Consider the following 23,639-nt stretch of genomic DNA (forward strand, 5'->3'; position numbering starts at 1 on the left):
TCAATTTCTTTCGGGTTACCATTTGCAATAGATTCAATTTGCATTTTATAATGATAAGGTATCCTATTGTAGAAATTTTGAACTTGCATCCACTTTGGGATACCATTATTTGGTACCCTTCTCAAGAGCTCATTTTAACGCTCCCACGCCTTTGATAAGGATTCGTCTTCCTTATTGGAATAAGTGAGAACCTTCATTCCTCAACTTAATAGCTTGCCTTCGTGAGAAATACTTCATGAGAAATGCATTGGCCATTTCTTCCCATGTTGTAATGGCAATTTTAGACAATTTGACATGTTATTTGTAACTGTTCTAATAACACATAAACATAATTGATGTTTTGAATGTATAATATGACTTAAATAACAATTAAACCAATCTATTTAAATCCGGTCAAGCTTAATTTACTTAAAAACGTTAATAAATTTAAACTATTTCATACGTAGCGGATAAATCCGATAAAGCTAAATTTGACCATATCCCTAAATCAAGTATCCCAAGAATTGGAATTACAATTAGCATTAGCCAACCTACCCGGAAGTCTGCCTAACCATTTGCTGTACACTCACATCCTTACCCTGAAAACACACAATATTTCTGGCCTTCCAAACCACCTATACAGAAGCAGTCAAAGAAATGAAAATAAGCTACCCTTCATTACACCAAATACACAATGTTCTGATACATTTAGCCACCACCACATATAAGAAGTAAAACTAAAGGCCGTGCCGTGATTCCATGATGCTACATAACTTGTGCAGCTCCTCCATCTGTTAATATTGTACAAATAATCTCTCCAATTGTCGAAAGCCGTAGCTAAAAATTGTATATCTATTCTACCATTAGCATACAAGTGACAATCTAAGTGATGGTGCAGTTGGGATTTGTGTACATGATACCCACCGAATCACCGACTCTGTTACTATGATATCCAGTTGATCAAGGTCACCCAGTCCTATCGTGTGATTCCTTCTACTGTGAATGCTCGAAACTCTCGACCCATTGATCCATTCCCGTCGAACTTCTGTCCTTTGTGTCGTTTCTCCTGCTCCGCGCTTCATATAAAGAGACGCAATTGGCAACACAAATGACTTTTCTAAGGTTGGTTCTGCATCTGCTAGTAAGAAAGGCTAAAATCAGAGGTTCTACGGCAACACATGTCATATATGAATAATTATAGTTCTTTTGATGTTTGTCGTGCAAAATGCAGTCAGTTTTCGCAATTAATATATGATCTCACAAAGCATAGTAGTACCTCCAGGAATAGGATCCACCCCTGAATTGGCAGCACTAAACTCAAATGTAACCTCCCCTTTCTCAACTGCTGAATTTGTATTGAAGAAGGTGAAGCTTAGCATTGACGGGATTTGTGATGGGAATTCTGCTACACCTGATTCACTGCAGTAGCTAAAAGAGAACCCACTGGATACACAAGGAGTACTAACATCGGCTAGAATCGAAGAAAATGGAGATGCCAATACGAGAGGTTGTTCTTGTTGACATTCACCGGTTATAGTAGATTCATAGCCGAAACTGTAGTCCTGGTCTCTGGTAACGCGTGGAATAGAGAAAGATCCTCCACCCGTTTCTAACTGTCCAATATCAAGACTATCCTGTTCGGAGGATTCTTGCATTGGCTCTCCGAAATCCTCCATCCAGGAGTGAGCTGTAAAATGACAGTAACCTATTATAAGAGCAAATTCCCAGCGTTGTAGGTTTGACTTTTAACCGAATATTCACTAAATTTGGAGAAAGATGTAATCTTTCTAAAATATAAATTTCAAGAGATGATTGATTGACTTACTGACAATGAAAATCAAGCAACTTACTAAAAATGGAAACTTCTACCTTGAGTCATTAAATAGTTTCTCAATTTTGATGGAACACCAATCACAACAAACGCAATGGATTTAGCATCATAAAAGGAAAAACAGAATCACAAACCGAAAGAAACAGATTTAAAATATTTGTCTAATGTATGCATTGATAATGAAAGCTCGAATGACAGCTAATAAGAAGCTAAAAAACGAAATTTCGAGGAAATATTTGTCAAGAACAGCCATCGCATTGACATTTTATCGATTTGATGTATACACGGAGTTGATAAAATAAAAGTTTCTCGCATTGACATACCTAAAACCTGTTTAGCAGTAAGCCTCTTCCAAGGATCCACACAAAGCATTCCAGTGATCAAGTTTTTTGCAGGTTGTGATATTTGATCCCAAGGATCAGGAGGAAACCGTAGATCTGCAGCTCTAACTGCATCAAAGATCCTCGATTTTGTCTTGCCCCAGAATGGAGGCATCCCACTAAGAAGAATGTAAAGAATAACACCAGTACTCCACACATCGGCAGCTTGGTTATATTCCCCGGACAATACCTCAGGAGCAATGTAAAACGGACTGCCAACTGTTCCACGCAAATTATGCCCTACAAATTCAAACGCATATTCGTTTAAAAAGGAAATTGTTTTCGAAACATCCTCATTGATGACATGCTAATAGGGTACAGATTTTTAAGGCCTTACCTGGACTAATATAAGTTGCAAGACCAAAGTCTGCCAATTTGATTGGTGACGACAAAGATTTGGTAGCTAAGAGAATGTTCTCCGGCTTCAAATCTCTATGAACAATGCCATTGTCATGACAGTACTGAACAACTTGCATCAGATGTCTAAAGATAACCCGAGCATTATGTTCTGAGAACCTCCCATGTTTCTCAAGCCGGTGAAAAAGCTCTCCTCCTGCACACAACTCCATCAACAAATGCACATAGTTATCCTCCTCGTACACTGCCTTGAGATTCACAACATTTGGATGCCCAGACAACCTAGTCATGATTTCAATCTCAAGCTTCACGCTACGCACATCGTCGGGTGTGACCAATCTATCTTTAGCAATAGACTTGCAAGCCAGAACCTCAGCAGTGAACCTATCCGAGCAGGCCCTTATGACACCAAAACGTCCCCATCCCAACTGGTCTCCAAGAACATAACGGTCTTTCAAATTTGAAAATTCGGTGGCATCCACGATTGTCTGATTCAAATTCCGTATTTTGTAACACTTGCAAGATTTTGTTGAAGACAGATTGGGAAAGTCCATACCAATAGGGCACAATCCTACTTATGAGAAAAAGCACTAATAACAACTTCTCTTCCAACTTTATTAGATAGACCACTAATTCAGCCATAACTGATCACATTTTGACATCTGAAATAGCTCAATTATGATCTAAAGTTAAGATCAATGTTAACAAAATCCCATCTAACCTCCAAATCAACAGCCAAAAGCAACTTGCCTCATTTCATGGTTAATTCCTTCACAAAAACATTTAGTACAAATCCCACTTTTCACTTTCCAAAGAGAAATTGCTAAACCGCATCAATCACCAAGTCCATGATATAGAATTTAAATTTCAGGCAACTTGTTCAAATCTATACAAAACACAAAAAGTTGGAAACAGTTAGGCAAAACCCATAACAAACTTGCATCAGATATCCCAAATTGAACTCAAAATCAGAATAATAATATTCCGAAGAAAAGTCCAAAATCACAAAACTAGAAAATCAAAATACAAGAACTTTTCAAACGCTGAAAAAAGCTTGATCAAAACAAAGCTAGTGAGATCATTTGAGGAAAGCAGAAACGAGGAATAAGAAAAGATGCCCATGAAACAGCCCTGAAATCCATGGTCTAAAAAGAACAAAATTCAAAGCTATCCCTCCCACCCAACAACCATAAAAAAAAAAAAAAAATCTCACCTTTATCAAGGAAAGAAACAAATAATGCACCAAATAAATAGGTCTCGACGTGAGAAAGAAGAAGAGCTACAATAATTAAGAAGAAGAAGGTAAAGATTACTGACCTGTTAATGGAAACCATAGAAGAGAAAAGGTCCGTTAAAGCAAAGTCTATGGAGTCCAAAACTAGTCATTAGGTTTCCCTTCTGGTTCACATTTTCATTAGTTCAAAACTCCTATCCCTCTCTCTCTAACCGGTAACTGGAAGAACCTGTTCCCTTATTCTGAAAACTAAAGCAACAAATTCACCACTTATTATTTGCCACGTGTCTTAGCAGGTTCATTTTGGTAATAAGGGAAAATGCTGAATTAACACCTAAACTTTCATATTTCTAATTTTAACCCTTAATTCGGTAATAAGGACCCTCAACCTGAAACATACTTGGTTTATTACAAAAGTGTCCTCAATGATCCATTTCGCAATCAATTTAATTTTTGAAATTTTTAAGAAAACAGAAAAGAAAGAAAAAGAGGAATAATGTTATAATGGAAGGAATTTTTAGGGTACATCTTAATCTCACTTTGGGTTTGTTGGGGGAAATGTGGGACCAACAAGAGAATGCTGATTGGTTTGTTGGATGGATGAACGGTGATGATTCATGAACGTGGTTTTTCTAGTGATGGTGGGGTCCAATGTGATGATTTGTATGTGCTACGTGGACCATTATGAGTGGTTATGATTATGGAGTATAATATTAATGTAGGAAGGGAGTAGAGAAGCAAGCTGTGATTGTGTTGTGTTTAGCTGTACTTTTTTAGATAACATTTGAAAACTTAGCTGACTTTATCACGTTTCTTATCATCTCTGAGGCCACTTTTGTGTGTTTTTTTCTTTTTTTTTTTTTTTTTTGAGTTTTATGTTCCTATATTTGTTCGTAGTTGTACTTCTTTGGACAAAAAGATATTTTTTTTTTAGTAAAACGAAAGGCCAAAAATGTAGATAAGATATGTGATTTTATATATATATACTACTCCCTCCGTCTCATTATATAAGACGTTTTAGAAAGTGAAATTTGTTCCAAAATATAAATCGTTTTGGTTTTTCAAGAACTTTTAATTTGGTTTTTTGGTCCAAACATTAAATATTTTATCTTGATATATGTGTTTTTTAACATTCCAGTGTTTATTGCCCAATAGTAGCATGAGAGAGAATTTTTTTTAAGTTAACCAATGCAAATTTATTGATTTGAGTCAACATTAATTATATTTCTTAATTTGTGTGAAAATCTCTAAAACGACTTATATTATGGGACGGAGGTAGTAACATTTAATTAAGACAACCCCAACCCCAACCTTAGGCAGAAGCTCCCGTACCCTGCATCTAGGGTTTTTGGTTCTACCCTAACTTGGGGTTTTACGGTGGCCTGATCTCCCTCTCGGAATACTGCTTCCCAATCACAAAACTTAACCATTTTGTTTCCATCATCCAAAACCTAATTATATTTCTCTCCAAAAAATTCTTGATTTATCGATAGTAGCAACTATGGATTCTCTAACCAGGGATTGCTTGAGTCTTACGCTAGAAGAGGAAGAAGTTGCGTCGGTCGTTGTTCTTGAACCAGACCAAACCCTTGATTACGATCTACGATGGAGTTGTGTTGGTCGATTTATTACAGACAGAAGCATTAACATGGAAGGTATGAAAGTAACACTATCGAAATTATGGCGGCCAGCGGGAGGAATTTTTATTGTTTCGCTTGAGCACGACAGGTTTTTATTCCAGTTCCAGCACATATTCGATGTGAATGTCGTCCTTAATGGGGGACCATAGTCCTTCGATAACAAGCTATTAGTTCTGAAGCGAGTGGTTAATCAGGAGGAGCTTTACACAGTTAGGCTGAATGATGCAGCATTCTGGATACAACTCCATAATATCCCTGTATGGTTTCGTTCAGAGAAAGTGGCTACTACATGTGGAGCGTATGTGGGCACGGTACTGAAGACTGATCCAAGAGATTATGACGTAAATTCATTGGGTTACTTACGAGTTCAGATCATGCTAGATGTTGTTAAACCATTGAAACGACGAATGAAACTCGGAATATCGGCTACCCAATGGATTTGGGTGAATTTTAAGTACGAACGACTACCACATTTTTACTTCTTCTGCGGCTTGATCAGACATTCTGAATGTGATTGTGTGGCGTTTTGTGCAATTAATGATCCTGACATGCCTACATTGTATGTGGTGTTTTTACATGCAGTTCCCCGGCGATTCACTCCAAATACACCCCCCTGGTTGAATCCACTCCCAGTTCTAGCTACCAATGCAAGAGCAGGCCATGGCACTCAGAAGTTTGAAGCATTGAAATAGCAAGCAAAAGAGGAGATGGAGACCGTCCGTCAATCGGAGGATATGGTGCAAACATTATCAGATGCAAAGCAAAAAAGAATGAATAAAGCAGAACGAGAGAAAACAATGAAAGAGAATACTAATGAAATAGAGATATCGGTAGGCTCCGGTGAACGGGCCAGCCGGAAGCTATGACGTGCCTAAGTTGGAACTGCCGAGGCATGGGTAACCTCGAGTCGGTAATGGAGCTCAAAGAGCTCATTCAGACCCACAAACCTAATATGGTCATCTTAATGGAAACTATGGTAGGTAATCCTGTAATTGGTAATCTATAGAATAGTGATAGCGCGGCGCCTAGTGGTAAAGTTTCTTACGACGAAATGTATATATTATGAGTGCGGACTTTATGTCTATGAATGTGATCTTTGTAAATTGTTCTTGACTCTACTTAGACGCTACGACTACTTAGGGGCAAGTGTACCCCGTCGTATCAAGTAATAATCCGGTTAAGATCGGGTATCGAATCCACGGGATTTATAACTGCAAGTATTAGACGACTCGGTTTTATATGTTATCTAAGCGGTGAATACTTTGGGATTGGTGTGTGACACAACTACAAACTACTCCTAAACTATTGGTGACACAGGTTATTGTAACGGAAAACTCCACGGGATGATATGGGCGACGATAAGTTATAAATATAAAAGGCAATGACTCCGAATATATTTGATTGACAATTTACTCTTGCAAAGACGACTACGTGTAGTTCGACCGACCCGTGAAGTACTTAGACTACGTGGTTCCTAGTCAAGGCGTGTCTAATGCTGGGGATCAGAAACTAGGGCCCGTAAGTTCCGTGGTGTGTCAATTCCTACGGTTTCCGGAGCGTCACTTCCGGTGGGGCAACACCTATATGAATCCCTAAAGATAGCCCGAATGGCGTCGGAAATCGCGTTCCCCTACACAATAGTCAATTACGAGTATCAAAACAAGTAATAAACATCAACACGTATATAGAAACGGAAATTGCAAATCATATATTATAAATGTGGAAAGCATAAATGAGGAATACAACCAAGCCTAGTATATAGGAAGAGTGCAAACTAATTAGCAAGCGAAGAGGGAAGAATCTGCCCTCGGAACTAGCCAACCGGACTCAAGGCCGTCTCTTAGGACTTGGAGGTAGAACTCTCGAGCTTGGTGACGAAGTGATGAAGCGTAACATTGATGGAATGCCGGAATAACCGAACAAGCTCTCGAGGTGGGAGAGTTTTATTACATAAACTGAATCTATTCTATCAAAAGAAATAAGAGGTAGCTATGTACAAGATGTCAAGAGATCAAGAGGTAGAAGGTGTGTTAATGAGTGCTAGTCACTCTTATTTATACATCAAGCTAGGGGTAGAATTGTAACTTCACAAGGTACAAGTATGGAGCAACATTACTTGGTGCAGAAATCCCATGATACGCCCCGCGTAAGGTGAGGCACGCCCCGCGTATATGCCCATTCCGTCAGAAATCTCCTGCATGTGGACCAGTTCGTTGTCTTGTTGTCTCAAGCACGCCCTGCGTAGCTAAAGTACGCCCCGCGTGTTTGAGCCTCTGAAGTTTTATCATTGAAGAATTGCTTGGTACGCCTCGCGTGTATGGTTATACGCCCCGCGTACGAAGAGTTGACTCAGGGAGACAGTGCAGTCTGACTTTCAGGATTAGGCCAATTATTGCCGACATGTGTCATACGCCCCGCGTAGAGTGGCATACGCCCCGCGTATTCTGAGTCAATTCCACATGGCTCCTGCGGATAAAGCAATTATTGCTGACACATGTTTCACGCCCCGTGTAAAGGATTATACGCCCCGCGTATTTGAGTAGATTTTGCTCCTTGCTCGTACCTGAAATACAAATCCTGCGAGCCGAGTTAGCTTGACGTTTTTATTTCCTAAACTAATCAAAAGCATGGAAAATTAACAGAAAGTACGAGATTTATTTTTATTTCTTTATTTTATCAAAACACTTTATTTTTGTAATTAAACTTATTTATTTTATCCAAAATCAACCCGTAAATCGTGCTAAATGATAGGGGTAAAATACCCCTATCAAACCTCCTCGGACTTTAAAGTTTTACTTGTCCTCAAGTAAAAGAAATCGAAAGACAAGGGATTGAGACCGAAGGTTGGTTTTGCCAAGTGCGTGATTTCAAAGTTATGGTTTTGTGCAAAGGTTTCGGTAAGTACCTACGCAAACAATTGAGTACGAAACTTGTTTGAAACCTCCATGATCAAGATTTATTAGGCAATATTAACGGGGGTTGATTATCTTTTGAGAACCCGATAGTACCTCACCAAGGGATTTCGCTCTTACGCTCAATTTTAGGTGGGTCGGTGTTTTAGCACTCTTCTTTGCACTTACTCGAGATCATGTTGAATTTGCATTTTCATCCGGGTTTTTCCTCCTAAAATATGGTTAAGCAATATTAAAAATGAACCCAGAGGGGGGTTGTAATGTGGGTGACTTCTTTAGTGGTTAGTTTAAAGAAACTCGAGTTCAAAAATACCGTTTTGTGATTGCACCGTATCAGTGTTTATTTCGGCCTTGGCGAATTTTACAAAATATACTTCAAAATTGCTCGGGTGGAGCTTGAGAATGCCTTTTTATTTTTATTGTATCCTTTGTTTTGATAGAGGCACAAAAACAATATTTTGAGAACTTATGGTGCTCATTTGCTAAGGCCGTGACTTATTTCGGGTAATTTGGGTGCAACTTGATTATGTCGGTAATTGAACAAGAGGAAAAAGGGTTAAATGTTAAGAGGGTATTAACAAAAAAGTTGGTTAATAGGCTCGAAGGGGTTTCCTAATGTTCAATGAAAACGAGAAAAATAAATTAAGAAAAATTAGCCTAAGTGGGTTCGGTTTATCATCTATTGCCTTTTTACCACAAATAAGTGTACTTAACCCGGTATTGGATGCAAATTCTATGAGTCGAGTGAAGTCAAAGCTCTCGAAAAATTGTGAAAGAATTTAGAGTTCTCGTACGAACTCTTTTAGGCTCAAGAATACCTCACAAAGATTCGGGTTTAAATTGTGTACTATCCAGTCTAGTATCTCAATGGCACAAGGGCAGCAGCTTCTTAGGGGTTATACAGTAGAGGAGATAAAGTCGACACTCTTTTCTATGCATCCGGATAAGCCCCCCGGCCCTGATGGGCTCAATCCGGGATTCTACCAACAACATCGGGAGATTTTGGGTCCTAAAGTGGCGGCTTTTTGCATCTCTTGTCTTAATAGTGGTTCCGTCCCAACACATCATAATATTACCAATTTGGTGCTCATTCCTAAAAAATTCCTACCCTCTAGCGTCACTGACCTTAGACCCATTACTTTATGCAAAGTTCTGATGAAGATTATAACCAAAGCCATTGCAAATAGACTGAAATGGATACTAAACAGTATCATCTCTCCATCCTAGAGTGCATTTGTTCCTAAACGGTCTACTACAGATAATATCATGATTGCATATGAGGTTGGCCACGCTTTAAAATTGGGTAGAGGAGGATGTCAACGGTATGTTGCACTGAAAGTAGACATGTCTGAGGCATACGATAGAGTGGAATGGCCATTCCTAAGAGCTATTATGGTACGTATGAATTTCCCACCTCAATTTATTGATCTGATAATGAGCTGTGTATCATTAGTAGAATACCAAATAGTAAACAGGAATGCGAAATTCCCTGGTTTTAAACAGACAAGAGGGCTCCGATAGGGAGACCCGTTGTCCCCGTATCTCTTTATTATGTGCACTGAAGGTTTAACAGTGTTGTTAAAGCAGGCGGAGGATGGGAACCTTATTCACGGCTGTAGGATTAGCAGGGTGGCTCCACTAGTCACTCACTTACTATTCGTTGATGATAGTTGTTTTTTCTTTAGACCTTATGAGATCGAATGTGGGAGGGTCAAGGAATCTTCTCTATTTATGAGCGTGCTTCAGGCCAAAAAATTAATTTTGCAAAGTCAAAAATCTCATTCAGCTCTAAAGTTTCTCTTGACAGACAAGTGGCACTATCAACCTTGATGCAAGTTTAGCTGACAGATAGCCGAGACACCTATTTGGGCCTTCCTGCAGTTGTCGGTCGAAGCAGAACAACCATGTTTTGGTATATTGTCGAACGTTTACAAAAGCGGATCCGAGGTTGGAACGGGAAGAGATTATCCCAAAGGGGAAAGGAAGTGCTCATTAAGGCGGTAGCTCAGTCGATACCGTCCTATATCTTACAGGTTTTTCTCCTTCCTAAAAGTATTTGCACGAAACTGGAAACACTAGTAAATGCCTATTGTTGGGGGAGATGGATAAAATGGAAAGCATGGAAGCAGTTATGCCTAAGACGAAAATGGGGCGGTTTGAATTTTAGGCAATTCCATGAGTTTAACGTGGCATTCCTAGGGAAACAAGCTTGGAAATTTATGACTAATCCTCAAGCCCTCGTCAGTTGGTTGTTCAAAGCTCGTTACTTCCCCAATTCAGATTTTTGTGAGGCTAGGACGGGTCCAACCCGAGTGCTATCTGGTCAAGTATCATTCAAACGCAACAAATAATCAATAACAAAGTCTATCAGCGTATTCGGAATGGTAAAAGCACAAGAGTTTGGACAGATAAATGGTTGAATTCGACCATGGGGATCCCAGAATTGCAACAGGGGGAGGTCGATCATGAGGCTACGGTGGATCGGTTTATTCTAGACGAAAATTGGAGGCTTGAGTTGCTTGTAGAATCTTTTTCAGAGGAGGATCGAAATAGGATTTTATGAATCCCATTATCTTCCTATAATAGAGAGGACCAGTTGTGTTAGCGAAGGGAAAAGAAGGGTATATACAGTGTAAAATCAGCATACTATGCTTTAATGGAGGATTCCCAGAATCCACCTGAGGCAGTGCGTAATGCACCATGGAGTAAGCTATGGCATTTATCTTGCCCTCTGAAGGTAAAAAACTTCCTTTGGCATTCGGCCTGGAATTTAATCCCAACAAAGTCAACTTTGCATCTCGTCGAATCGATATTGATCTATAGTGCCCGTTCTGTTTGTCGTCAGATGAGGATCAAACCCATTTACTGCTCAGATGTCCACTAACGACCCGCACCTGGCAAAATACAGAGTTCTCTAACCTTCGGGGTGGGGGATCAGTGGGTTTTGCAGAATGGTGGATTGAACTGGTCCATAATAACTCCAACGAGCTTGCAGGTTGATACGTAACATTTCTCCGGTATGTCTGGTACAACAGAAACCAGAAAGTCTGGAATAATCGATACGTGCATGCGGAGGCAATAGCTGAACGTGCTGGTGAAGTATTTTCCGCCTGGAGATCGGCACAGCGGTTATATCAGTCGGTTGGGGATACTGTTGTATTGGAGCAACCATCAATATGGTTCCCACCTTCTGCTGGTCTTAAAATGAATTTTGATGCAGCTTTGTAGGAGGCATCACACATGATAGGGATCGGGACAGTTCTTAGAGATGTTTAATGGCGTATGGTGGCGACTAGATTCTGATCTGTCCAGGGGCAATTCTCGCCAGCGTTGGCTGAAGCTATCTCGTGTAGAGAAGCGCTTAGCTGGATAAAGGAACGAGGAGATATTATGGTTTGCGTTGAGGGGGACGCTCAAATAGTTATTAATGCTCTTAGGCAGGAACCAGAAGAAGATTTTTCAAGCTTTGGCCTTGTAATTGCTGATTGTCGAACCATTGCTAAAACAATTCCACAATGTGAATTCCGGTTCATCAGACGGAGCGGTAATCGTGTAGGAGACAAGGCGGCTAAGTTAGGATTATCTTCTAATGTACTGACTATCACATATGTTATTCCCCCATCTTTTGTAGGTCTTTTGACCATTGATTGATTCATTTATTCAATTTATTCTTTCCTTCAAAAAAAATTAAATTAAAAAAATATATAAATAAAAGAAAACTTTAACGATTTTTAAAAATGGTATTCATGGGTTTTTTCTTTTAGAATCGATATTTATGATTGTCGTTGTTATATCATAAAAATCAATGACTAATTTTATACGATTTTTTTTTGTCTTTTCAAAATTCTAGAATTTCTATAATTTCTAGAATTCAATGAATTTTGGAAATTCTAGGATTCAATGGATTATGATAGAGATAGTATGAGCTTGTTTGTCTTCTTCGATGGTTTTTAATAGCGGTAGTGTGAGCTCTAGCTCTAATTCGTCTATGTTCGATTTAGATATGATTTTAGTTAGTTTTTAGTCATCATAGACTTTTTTCTGACCGAGATTGAAATAGCTTGGTTTACTTTATGTTTTGTATAAGAGAAGATTTGGCGATGATAAAAGGATAAATTGAAGCAATGGACCAGAGTGGTAGCTTCTTTGGAATTCAATTAGTTCTTGAATTTCCAGAATTTTCAAATTTTCAAAGAATAAGAAATTTGAGACAAAAATACCCTATGTTACATCAACATTTTAACAGTTTAAGGGAAAATTCGTTGGTTTTGGTAACAATGACAATCACATACACTGATTCTAAAAAAAATCACGAGTACCATTTCAGAAAACATTGACCACAAGGGTTTTTTTTAATTTACCCAAGAAAAAATACGCCATGTCTAAATGGAGACTATAATTAATGAAGGTTATTATTTTATTGGTAGACAATGAAAACAAAAAACAAACAAAGATAAAAAAAAAAGACAAAAAAAAGGCTACACTAGTATCTATAGATTTGGAAAATCGAACTCTCAAATAATGAAGGCTCTTGCTCAAATACAAATAAATCAAATGAACGGAAGTGAGCATAGGAGGACAAAAATATGCACATTATCCTATGCCTCACCCGGAATGGTAAAGACACAATCCGTAGCAGAATCATCCTTAGGCGCCTCGGATCCCAAAGCACCCGTGTTCACAAACTCTTGACCAACACTTTTATCTGTTGTTGGCATAAACACCCTAGTGATTTGGGTTGCGGCTTGGTTTGATGAGGAGAATGGATCAAACGTGTGATCTAAAGGGGCCGTATTTACCCTATATGCATCACCTAGCGGTAGCAAATCATAATCAAACTCAACCTAATCCAAGTGAACTGAGTAGGACAAGGTTGGTCCAGTCTCCATCACACTTGCAAAGTCAAGAAGAGCAATTTAGATACAAGCCTCGTAAACTAGAGAAATATAACAAACAATAAATACAACATTGCCACTGAAGCAACCTTGGTTCTTTTCCGCAGTCACTTCTATGGACTCCAATTCAACCAAGTCCCCCAAATTCAAGCTCGAACTAGCCAAATATTAGTATGTTCCATTTAACTTCCATCCCTATAGATATGTCGTCCGCCATGATAAATAAATAAACCAACCATTATTTAGGAAGTTCTTGATCAGGAAATCAGTGTCCTTTTTCTCGGATTTGGACCCCCGTAAGCCAATCAAACGCTTTTGCTTTCTTTAGAGTCAACACCCTCTCAACAAACACGTACTCGGGCACATATGTTTTCAATTCCAGTTCACATGAAAAATAAAATGCAAATAGGTAGTAGACACCTTCAAGTATTGAAGCCTCCACTTTAGGGGTTTATCCTTCAAGTTCTCCAAAATGCTAAACTTTGAATGCTTCTAATTAACATGTCTCGACTTATCCCCTTACGAAGGCCAGAAGAACTTGCAGAAACCTAATCCCATCAGACGCACCCCACCTCCCGGCATAATAAGTACATCCCCACAATCATTCCCTATTTGTTCTCTTTAATTTTTCCAGGATCCAAGTTGAACTCCTTTAGCACTTCAATAAATAAATAAAAGGAAGCAAGGGCAGTCGTATGCCGACATCAAGCTCGTCCTCATAAATGATCATCTTGTTTTAGGCCATCGAGTCATCAGCTCTCTCTTTTTCCAACAATACAAACAATCACAATGGCCCCCTATCCGTTAGTACGAGGAGATCTCCCCTAAGCCCTGGCCTATTATGATGTTATACGCATCCTCCAAGGCATTCAACTTCGGAGCAGACCGTCGATCATAAGCGTCAAATCTCTTACTTTGAGAGTTCGTCTTCTTTCATGGACCCCGTACCGTGGCCATATTTAAAAAATTCTTGGTAGACGGTCCTAAGATCGCGTCCTAAACTCATGTATGATTTTGGCAAAACAATAGAGACTATGCAGAGGTTCTCCGACACCCCTCCTAGAGGTCTTGGCAGAGTTAACAACTATTGTTTTTGGCACATTCCCATTTCCTTTTCAAGGAGAGGGCACCAAAAGAAAGAGGCAATTCTTGCCCCACCTGAAATGGTGAAGTACTTTAAGACATGAATTGCTACTTGCATATGAATCTTTGTAAGAGCCATCATAAACTGACTTAGTTGTTGAGTTATGAAGGAAATATATGGTCTTATAAAACCAAGATATAGAAGTCTTCCTATAATTCTTTGATATCTGTCTAGATATGCACAAAATTCAGATTGAGCATCGAGCTTAACACCATTGGACATTGGACCGTTAACTGCATGTACATCAATAAGACTAGCATCAACTATCATCTCAGAAATGTATTTTTGTTAGGATAGAAACAAGCCATTTAGTGATCTTGCCAATTCCACACCTAGTAAGTACCTAGTTTAGTTAAGATTTTAATTGTGAAAGCCTTATCTAATGTTGTTTTGACTTCAAAGTTTAGCAGTTCTGAAAAGCCGTTAATTAGAATATCATCAACATAAATAACAATCACAAGAAAATCCTCTTTAGTTGTCTTACTGAAAAGGCAATAATCAAAACCCAAATCAAGCAATTTGCTAGTAACATTGCCTACTTTAACTCATACATACAATGATTTGATTAGTTTACAGACCTGTCTTTTTTCTGCTTTTGTATAATCCATTGGTGGCCCTAAATAAATATCCTCACCAATGAATTGACAATTCAACCCACGATCTAAGTCGATTATTATTGAGTTAATCGTACTAACTTGTTTATAACCCAACCACATTAAATCTTAACCCTAATTCAATTAATTTGTGGACTACACAAGAAATCTTAACCGTAATTCAATTAATTTGTGGACTACACAAGTCAAATCGTATTATCATGTCATGACTCTTTTTTGCCAAATCTAAATATGTATATGGAGAATTAGAGTCTGCTTCCAATTTGAAATAACCAAAATCCTCTATAAAAAAATTTCAACAAACTGCCATGAGAAATACTGTTAGAAATCCTTTACAAAGTTTCCCTTAAACAACTCCGCAGGAACAAGATCTATACGATCTAATAGCCATAAATCCCATTATTGCAATATCTTGTATCTTTTAACATCAAATCAGTTCTTTTGAGAGTATTGTGTTTCTAAACATTTGTACCCAAACTTTTCTGTGTGAAATAAAAGTTCTGCTAGTTTATTCAAATACTAATTGAAGGCATAATGTTTAATCAAACCCATGGTAGTCCTCATTCATAAAAGTTACAACCAAAAACTGCTATTGAACATTTAACTAGAAATATTTAAGATAGATAGCTTTTTCCTTCTTTGACCTCTCATGTCATTATACACTTTGATTCATGGGATCCAAAATCATGAAAATTGACCCCTGTTATTTATCCCCCAAACAAGTTGCCTTGCCTTAACGACTAACAGCTAGCTGATCATTGCAAAATTCATTAATAATGTTATACATTCACCACTTTCATGATGCAGGCGCATATTCTTGTATCGCTGTTTCCAACTTGCTTCGATCCTCCATTGTTTTCGTCCGAATCAAGAAGGTACGTGCTGCAACAACACCATCATCACCCTGTTCAAACCCAACTCGATATGTTAAACATCATATAAAAATCCTAAACACCAAATGCTACAAGAAAATTTATGTAAATAGCTTAATTTAGTCTCTAACATAAATGAAAGATCATTCAAAGTGATCAAATCTTACTTCAACAAAGAATCTCTTTATCATGTGTACAAATGCTACAAGAAAGTTTATGTAAATAGCTTAATTTAGTATCTAACATAAATGAAAGATCATTCAAAGTGATCAAATCTTACTTCAACAAAGAATCTCTTTATCATGTGTATATGTAAGAATAAATCCACATTGGTCTTTTCAAATAAAAAAATAAAATAAAATAAAATCCACATTGGTCATGGTAATTGTTGAAAGTTCTAAATTTTTCATACTTCAATACGATATAACGAATCCCATGTTTGAAAAGGATAGAGTTACTAGGTGAAAAACTCCGGATATTTCAAACATTCCTATGCTAATGTACCCCATTGTTTGAAAAGGAAAGAGTTGTTGGGAGAAAAGCTTTGGCGAACCAGACATTACTACACTGGCACTCTCTCGTGCATTCTACAATTTTTAATGAAAAATTATCTACAGAAAACAGAAACTTTTTCAAGCATTAACATTTGATCCCAGGCAGTGAGGATATGTGATTTTAAGCCTGCAGATAACCAAAACAAATATAATGAACTAAGAAATTGGTAGATATTGAGCAGTAGGTATTACCGCAATATGAAATATTGCAACAAGAGAATTCTTTTGTGCATTTGTTTTGATTCCTGGATATAGCAAAGCATTTAGTAACACTTTTCCCACCTGCCATCATCAGAGCAGAACACAAATTAAGACATCACACACAAAAGAAACATATATACATTGCATAGAAGTGAACTTTATAGTGCACCTATCAATATAAAAATACCCTGATTGTACAAATTATAATCAACCATGAAGAAACAGAATGCAATAAAGCATCATTCCAAGATACGTACATCATTTCGAACAACTATTGTTGGTTTTGAATCTTTTGTACCCTTGCTGATACCCTCTTTGCATTTGATGGAAAGCTGCCCTGTGCCTTTGTCTTTCCATGTGTCTTTATCTGCTGGATCGCTTGACTATACATAACAGCAAAAACACATCCTTCAACAATTTAGAAGTGCGATTCCAAAAGTCACAGTAAAACAGACAGGAACATCAAATTGATTTGTGAACCATCAAAATTCATTAAAAAATCAATCACAAAGAAAACAAAAAATCAGTTACATTAACCAACAAATAACATGTCCTATAAGCAAATCAGACAAGTCAAGTACAAAACTGACGGAAGCCTTGTCAAGCCCACTTTTGATCATTAATGACCAGGTCAACAAAGAGTTGACTTGGTCATAAGTGGATAGATCAATAAAAATATATCATGAAACACAAACAGGAAAAGTGGTTCGTGGATATGGCCTTGGCAAAAGTTACCAAATCCTTGACAGAATATATAAATGAATGTGTGCGATTTCAAAAAACGAAGAATACATCTAATAAACAAATGGATCTCGCAGAAACTTGAAAAAGTCTCATAGAAAACACCAAAAGAAAAATAAAGGATCTCCACCTAAAATCAATCGACCAAATTTGAAACGGTACTTTTATTCAAAGTACAAGTGAACATTCATCAAAAGAATGAAGTCCTCCTGATTCCTTGAGACTAATATATAAAAAAATGCAATTATGAACCTATGATCTGAACCAACATAAAGGAAACTCCACATCTATTTACTTAATCCAACACGAAAGCCGTGTATATTTTATTTTTTGTGTGTGTGCAAAAGCCCCTTATACCAAGTCACACTAACTTGCAAATTTTGGGAAAACTGTCCAAAGCCACAAAAATGGATCCTGCAGACACTAATTCAGCGCTTAACTGAGCTACACATAGCATTTTGCTATTTTGCCTTTACTACAAAAACTTGAAAAGGTCTCAGAGAAAAATAAAGTATCCACCTAAAATCAATCGAACAAATTTGAAATGGTACTTTTATTCAAGAGTACAAATGAACATTCTTCAAAAGAATGATGTCCTCCTGATTCCTCGAGACTAATAAAGGCTGGCGCGGTGCACTACGCGTCCCCGCTAAGCGAGGGTCCAGGGAGGGGTCCCACCACAAGGGTGTACTGGGGGCAAGCCTTCCCTTGCCAATTTTTTTTTGGCAAGAGGCCGCTCCTAAGACTCGAACCTGTGACCTCTCAGTCACACGACAACAACATTTACCGTTGCGCCAAGGCTCGCAAATATGGAATCTCCACAACAATTTACTTAATCCAACACAAAAGCCGTATAGTTTTTTATTTTTTTGCAAAAGTTGTATACCAAGTCACAGTAACTTGCAAAATTTGGGAAAACTGTGCAAAGCCACAAAAATGGATCCTGCAGACACTAATTCAGGGCTTATCTGAGCTACGCATAGCATTTTGCTATTTTTCCTTTACTACAAAAACTTGAAAAATTCTCACAGAAAACACTAAAAAGGAAACAGAGAAAAATAAAGGATAAGGGCGGCCCGGTCGCACTACGCGTCCCGGCTGAGCGAGGGTCCAGGGAGGGGTCCCACCACAAGGGTGTACTGGGGGCAAGCCTTCCCCTGCCAATTTATTTGGCAAGAGGCCGCTCCTAAGACTCGAACCCGTGACCTCTTGGTCACACGACAACAACGTTTACCGTTGCGCCAAGGCTCGCCCTCTAGAAAAATAAAGGATCTCCACCTAAAATCATTGGAACAAATTTGAAATGGTACTTTTATTCAAGAGTACAAGTAGCACGACATTTTCAAAAGTAAACAAATGCACTGATCTTTTAAAAAATGCAAAATTTTCCAGTATGAGTTATTCAAAATTTCAAGAACTTCCTACTCTTGTGAAAATAGGTAGAGTGAATAGCTTAATACCAAAAATTGAGGTCTTTGAACTGCATATCTGAGCATAGAATCAATAATACTTCAATTACCTTGATGTACAGCTTGCACTTGACTTCATGGACTACGACAATACCTGTTTCTTCAGACTTCTTCACTGATGGACTGCTAGGCCGCTCCAATTCATTTTCTGATAAAGGAAACAAGTGCTCAATTGAAATCAACTAAATGCTTCATCTATCAAGTGGTTGGCCATTCAAACACCAAACCACCATGAACCAACAGAAATGTAAACCATAAATTTCAATTTATATCCTACGTTTTCAACTTGAGGAAAATAATAAGTTTAAGAGACATCCCATGGAGATCAACCACAAAATTGATTGCAGCATTTAGTATTATAGGACAAACATGCAATGAATTGGCACAAAGAAAGATTTATGCCTCACCATCATCAGCAACATCTGAAGTGTTATGATTTGTGCTTGCAGTGTTTTGAGCTCCTGAGATAAAAGATGGGGAACAGTGAGTCTGACTTCAAATTACTATCATTAAAGCAACAAAAACAGCTTCATGTAAAAACTGCAGTGGTTGACACTTATACCAGAAGTTTTTCACGAGAGACTATTAAAGGGAGTTCATGTATTCATGTAAAGGAGATTAATATTATAATTATGTTTAACATAAAACAAGGTATTTGAAATTAGTATTTGACATACATCAACCTTCTACATTGAGGTTAATGGCGTAGCGGAAAAAACAATTGTACATCCATAGCACCATTTTCATTTTAAACTCCTAAACAAGATGCTATTTATCACTTTCTATTTGATTCCATTGCATGACTCCACCCCTTTAACTTTCCTTTCGATCACTTGAAAACTCCTATTCTACGTGCAAAGCTCGGTGTGTATCCCATATCAATTAAAAATGTGGCTATAATTAACAAGATGAGCATCATCCTGCATCCAGCTTTAAATCACTTTTTTTGTGCACAAATCTTAGTGGCTCTTGACTGCTCATGCTTCCCCATACTTCTCCATATTCCTTCACTATATATAAAATAACAGAGATATGGAGACAGAGAGACAGAAAGTAACAGTTCTTGAGCACTGATGCAAGCAGATAGCTGGAACTCGAGCAAACTTAGAAAGATTTGCAACCTTTGAATTTGATTGTCATGACACAAGCCACTTATGCACTTCTTGTTATGACTGTATTACAAGTCTCACATTTGAACTCTCATACCTGAATAAGAATACTTCCACACATAGTTGTTAAATCGAGATTCCACTCGTGACTCGAAATCTCATTTTGTGAATCGGGACTCGTGAATCGAACGGAATCGTAAGATTCGGATCAAATTCAAAATATTATAAAAAATGAAATATTAACCATGTTTAACTTTAAATATTAGTCTAAAAATGCAATTTTAATATCCAAATAGAAATTATATCAAGTTATCAACCAAGAATTAAGTTAAAATTCGAATTTAATGCAATCCTAATCAAAAGAAACCAGAGGCAGAAAGTAGAAGATAATCAAAAGAAAAGAGGAGAGTACAGTTGAAAATAACAAATAAATAGAAGAGAAGAGGGAAGGTTTGGAATTCATAAAGTCAAGAGTCATCTGTTTCTATTCCATAACTTCTTATTAAATACTGTTAGTTCCTCTGCACACGTTTTTTAGTTTTTAAAAATTGAAAACAGTTTTTTTTTTATGGTGTCATGAATCGGACTCGGCCGATTCATGAAGATTTCGAGTCGGATCGAATCGCACTCGTACGATTCTACCAACTATGCTTCAACACCAGTTCTCTAGAACTACAATTCCTTAAATTAGGTTGTTTCTGGAGAATGGCAGCAACATCACCATCATAAATACATACTGCTTCTAACTGGCATATGTTCTCCGACATCTTTAAGCCATTTAAACAAACATAAAGTCAGACCAACATAAATTGAAGAAACATAGTACCAAATAAGATAGGGGTTGCAGAATTGCTAAAGGCTCCAGTGCTTTGGTTGTTGGAGAACAATCCTGTGCTTTGATTGTTGGAGAACAATCCTGTGCTTTGACTATTGGAGAACAACCCAGAGCTATGATTAGTGATAGAAGCTCCAAAGCCTTGACTGCTGGAGAACAAACCAGAAGATTGATTAGCAGATGGAACTTCTGAGCTCTGACTGTTGGAGAACAATCCAGAAGTTTGATCCTTGGAGAAGAACCCAGTGCTCTGACTGTTGGAAAACAAACCAGAATTCTGACTACTAGGTAACAAATTAGGGCTTTGGCTACTAGAGAATAATCCACCAGAACTTTGATTGTTGGATAATGCACCAGAACTCCAAGATGTCGAAAAACTTGTATTTGTAGCTGGTGAAATAATACCAGTTTTCCCGTGAAATAACTTATTGTCATTGTTCTTTATTTCAGGCTCAGTTTTCTTTTCAATAGTAAGAGATGCAGCAGCAGATCCACCTTTTACAGCATTTGCTTTAAGCCATCTCACCACATCACTGAACTTGTCCTATAAGATAAAAGTAGATTGTGAGCTGCTATAAACATAAAGCATTATAAGAATAGATGAAACTATAATTAGATGTTAAACAGTTGAGGCACCATTATGTCTGAAGCATGAGCAAGGTAGTCCCGGGTCCCATCCTCCCAAAGTTCATCAGGGTGATTCTTCAGTTGTGCTTGTATCCAACTGTAAGAAAAAGAAAAAGCATTTAGTAAAATTCACTGCTTATACAAAAGAACACACATCCAATTGTGAGGAATATATAGCATAAATCGAAGAAACCATCTGCAAATTAGTAAATCAACTTGAGATCATGTAAACGAAACATAAACAAGATCAAATCATCCATTCAACATTAATAAGAAAGCACAAGGTAAGGTTACAAGTAGAACTTGATAAATTAAGATATCAAATTTGTCATGATACTAAGAAAATGTGGACCTGGCAAATTGAGTATTCAGAGCTCTCACATGCTGACGAGATGATTCAGCTCGCTTTGGATCCAGCGGTGGTATATCAGTTGATGGTTGTTGAGATGATTCTGCCCTATAAACATCGAAAGATGATCCTGCCAAAATTCTTTTATTCCGCAACTGCAACATTGTTGAAATTCATATTATCAGTTTCCATGACTAAAAAACAAAAGATGCATAAAAAAAGATGCATGTACACACGCACACACGCAGAAAGATGACACAAATACAGATTGTTGCTTCTTGTGAAACAGAAAAACAAAATAGATCCATGCAGCACCATCCTCAAGAGGTCTCTTTCCTTTAAGAATGTACAATGAAGAAGTTCTCTCTTAAAATAGATGAAATAATCATAATAGCGAAGTTCTTCCCCTAACCATTTTCCCTAGTCTGTCTGCACTAAGAAATCAGGCAATTTACAACAATCCACAAAGGCATACTTTACAATCCCTAAACCATGCTCATTCTAAAGCCTCTCTATAGCAGAATAAGAAAACAAAGAATACTAGCTGTCATAGTATATCAATCTGACTTGCTTTAGAAGTAAGAACAAATTTTCATAATTTCAATAAGCACAAACCTATATTATAGTGCACACAACGATTTCTTAGCCCACTTGGTGATCGGAAAAAGAACTGTGATTAAAACTAAATCAGAAGCACGATGAAATCAAACTGAAAGCTCAATCCAATAACTTAACCAACTTCAACTAATTATCAAATTCAACCTCAACCATATAATCCTATAACAAGCTTCTCTAAAGCAGCACAAAAACGGAAAACATCGAACGTTTAACCTAAGTTCACTTTAGATATATGAAACCCACCTCCCAGGGTAACGGAGCTGAAAGCAGCAAAAAACAAATAGTAGCAACATTGTCATTAAGCTATTAAGCTGAGTTAACAACATAAATGTTTTTCCTCAGACTCCAATAGCGAGGAAATAAAATACTGAACAATCTGATAGAACAGGAGAGCTAAATTAGGGTTTTTGGAGGTTCGAAAGATGCAACAAAAGAAGAACTCACAGCCGTGTCGTTGGTGTCCGGCAGCGACTCGGCGGCAGCAAAACGTTTCGCTCCTTTCATGATTATACCGTTATTCCTCGTTTCGATGAGGATTCAAAAGCAGGAAATATGAACTTTTTTTTTTTCACTTTCAGGAAAATTTCTTTTGGCTTTTGTTTCAGGCTAAAAAGGATATATGCCTTTTAAATTTGGGGATTAATTCTTATTGAAAGCGTGGATGAATTTAGCCGTCCGATCAGGTGGGGAACTAACTTTCAATTGACACCACTGGATTCGTTCTCCGATTCCGGTTCAGATTTAAATATTCGGGCCATGTGTTCGAGTGCTCCTTTGGGACCCACAATAAAAGTGTATGGACTTTGGGCCTAGAATGAAGCCCAACATCGAACCCCTTTTGAGAAAATTACACTAAAAGACAGTAAATTAACACTAGGGAAAATTACACAGAAAAGCTTTTATAAAAAGTAATTTACAGTTATAGCAAATCATATTTTGCATTTTGTCAATTAGGAAGTTACAATAAATGATTGGTTAGAAATGGTTAGAGAATGTTAAAAGATAATAGAAATTCAAAAATATTTGACAGTTTTAAAATAAAAAATGATATACCTGATATAATACTAATAAAATTATTAATTTGATTAAATTATAAATATTTTTATCATTTTTGATCTTTATGTAAAAGACCCTTAACACTATTTACAATCAATGGGCTCAAAATGTTGAATTTTATCAAACCCATGCAATTTAATATAAGAATAAGGGGTTAGGTCTTTTATTAAAAAAATATATATATTTAGGAATAAGGTCTAAATGTATCTTGATGTTTCTGAA

At 37.4% G+C, this 23,639-nt stretch overlaps 2 protein-coding genes across 4 annotated transcripts; both read right to left on the reverse strand.

The window, feature by feature from the left end:
- Positions 1-633: 633 nt before the first annotated feature.
- LOC136210707 (calcium-dependent protein kinase 26) lies at positions 634-4,020 on the reverse strand. Of its 3 annotated transcripts, none has more exons than XM_066002084.1 (5): positions 3,865-4,020; positions 2,528-3,433; positions 2,134-2,430; positions 1,256-1,666; positions 634-1,117 (listed from the first exon to the last, which is right to left on the reverse strand). In XM_066002084.1, exons 2-5 carry the CDS (start codon positions 3,099-3,101, stop codon positions 843-845), a joined length of 1,557 nt encoding a protein of 518 aa, XP_065858156.1. In that variant the 5' UTR covers positions 3,102-3,433; positions 3,865-4,020; the 3' UTR covers positions 634-842. The 3 variants fall into 3 exon arrangements, with proteins under 3 accessions (XP_065858156.1, XP_065858158.1, XP_065858157.1); XM_066002086.1 differs by having other exon boundaries at positions 634-1,114; positions 3,865-4,019; XM_066002085.1 differs by having other exon boundaries at positions 3,761-3,907.
- An 11,481-nt stretch (positions 4,021-15,501) lies between these two features.
- On the reverse strand, positions 15,502-22,987 carry LOC136210709 (nucleoporin NUP116/NSP116). Its single transcript, XM_066002087.1, has 9 exons — positions 22,806-22,987; positions 21,747-21,898; positions 21,404-21,491; positions 20,759-21,311; positions 19,231-19,284; positions 18,874-18,971; positions 16,871-16,996; positions 16,605-16,694; positions 15,502-15,890 (listed from the first exon to the last, which is right to left on the reverse strand). The coding sequence occupies exons 1-9, from the start codon at positions 22,863-22,865 to the stop codon at positions 15,783-15,785; spliced, it is 1,329 nt and encodes a 442-aa protein (XP_065858159.1). The 5' UTR covers positions 22,866-22,987; the 3' UTR covers positions 15,502-15,782.
- Between the last annotated feature and the right edge of the window lie 652 nt (positions 22,988-23,639).

This window comes from Euphorbia lathyris, chromosome 1, assembly GCF_963576675.1.
Source record: "Euphorbia lathyris chromosome 1, ddEupLath1.1, whole genome shotgun sequence".
In the NCBI taxonomy this organism is placed as follows: domain Eukaryota; kingdom Viridiplantae; phylum Streptophyta; class Magnoliopsida; order Malpighiales; family Euphorbiaceae; genus Euphorbia; species Euphorbia lathyris.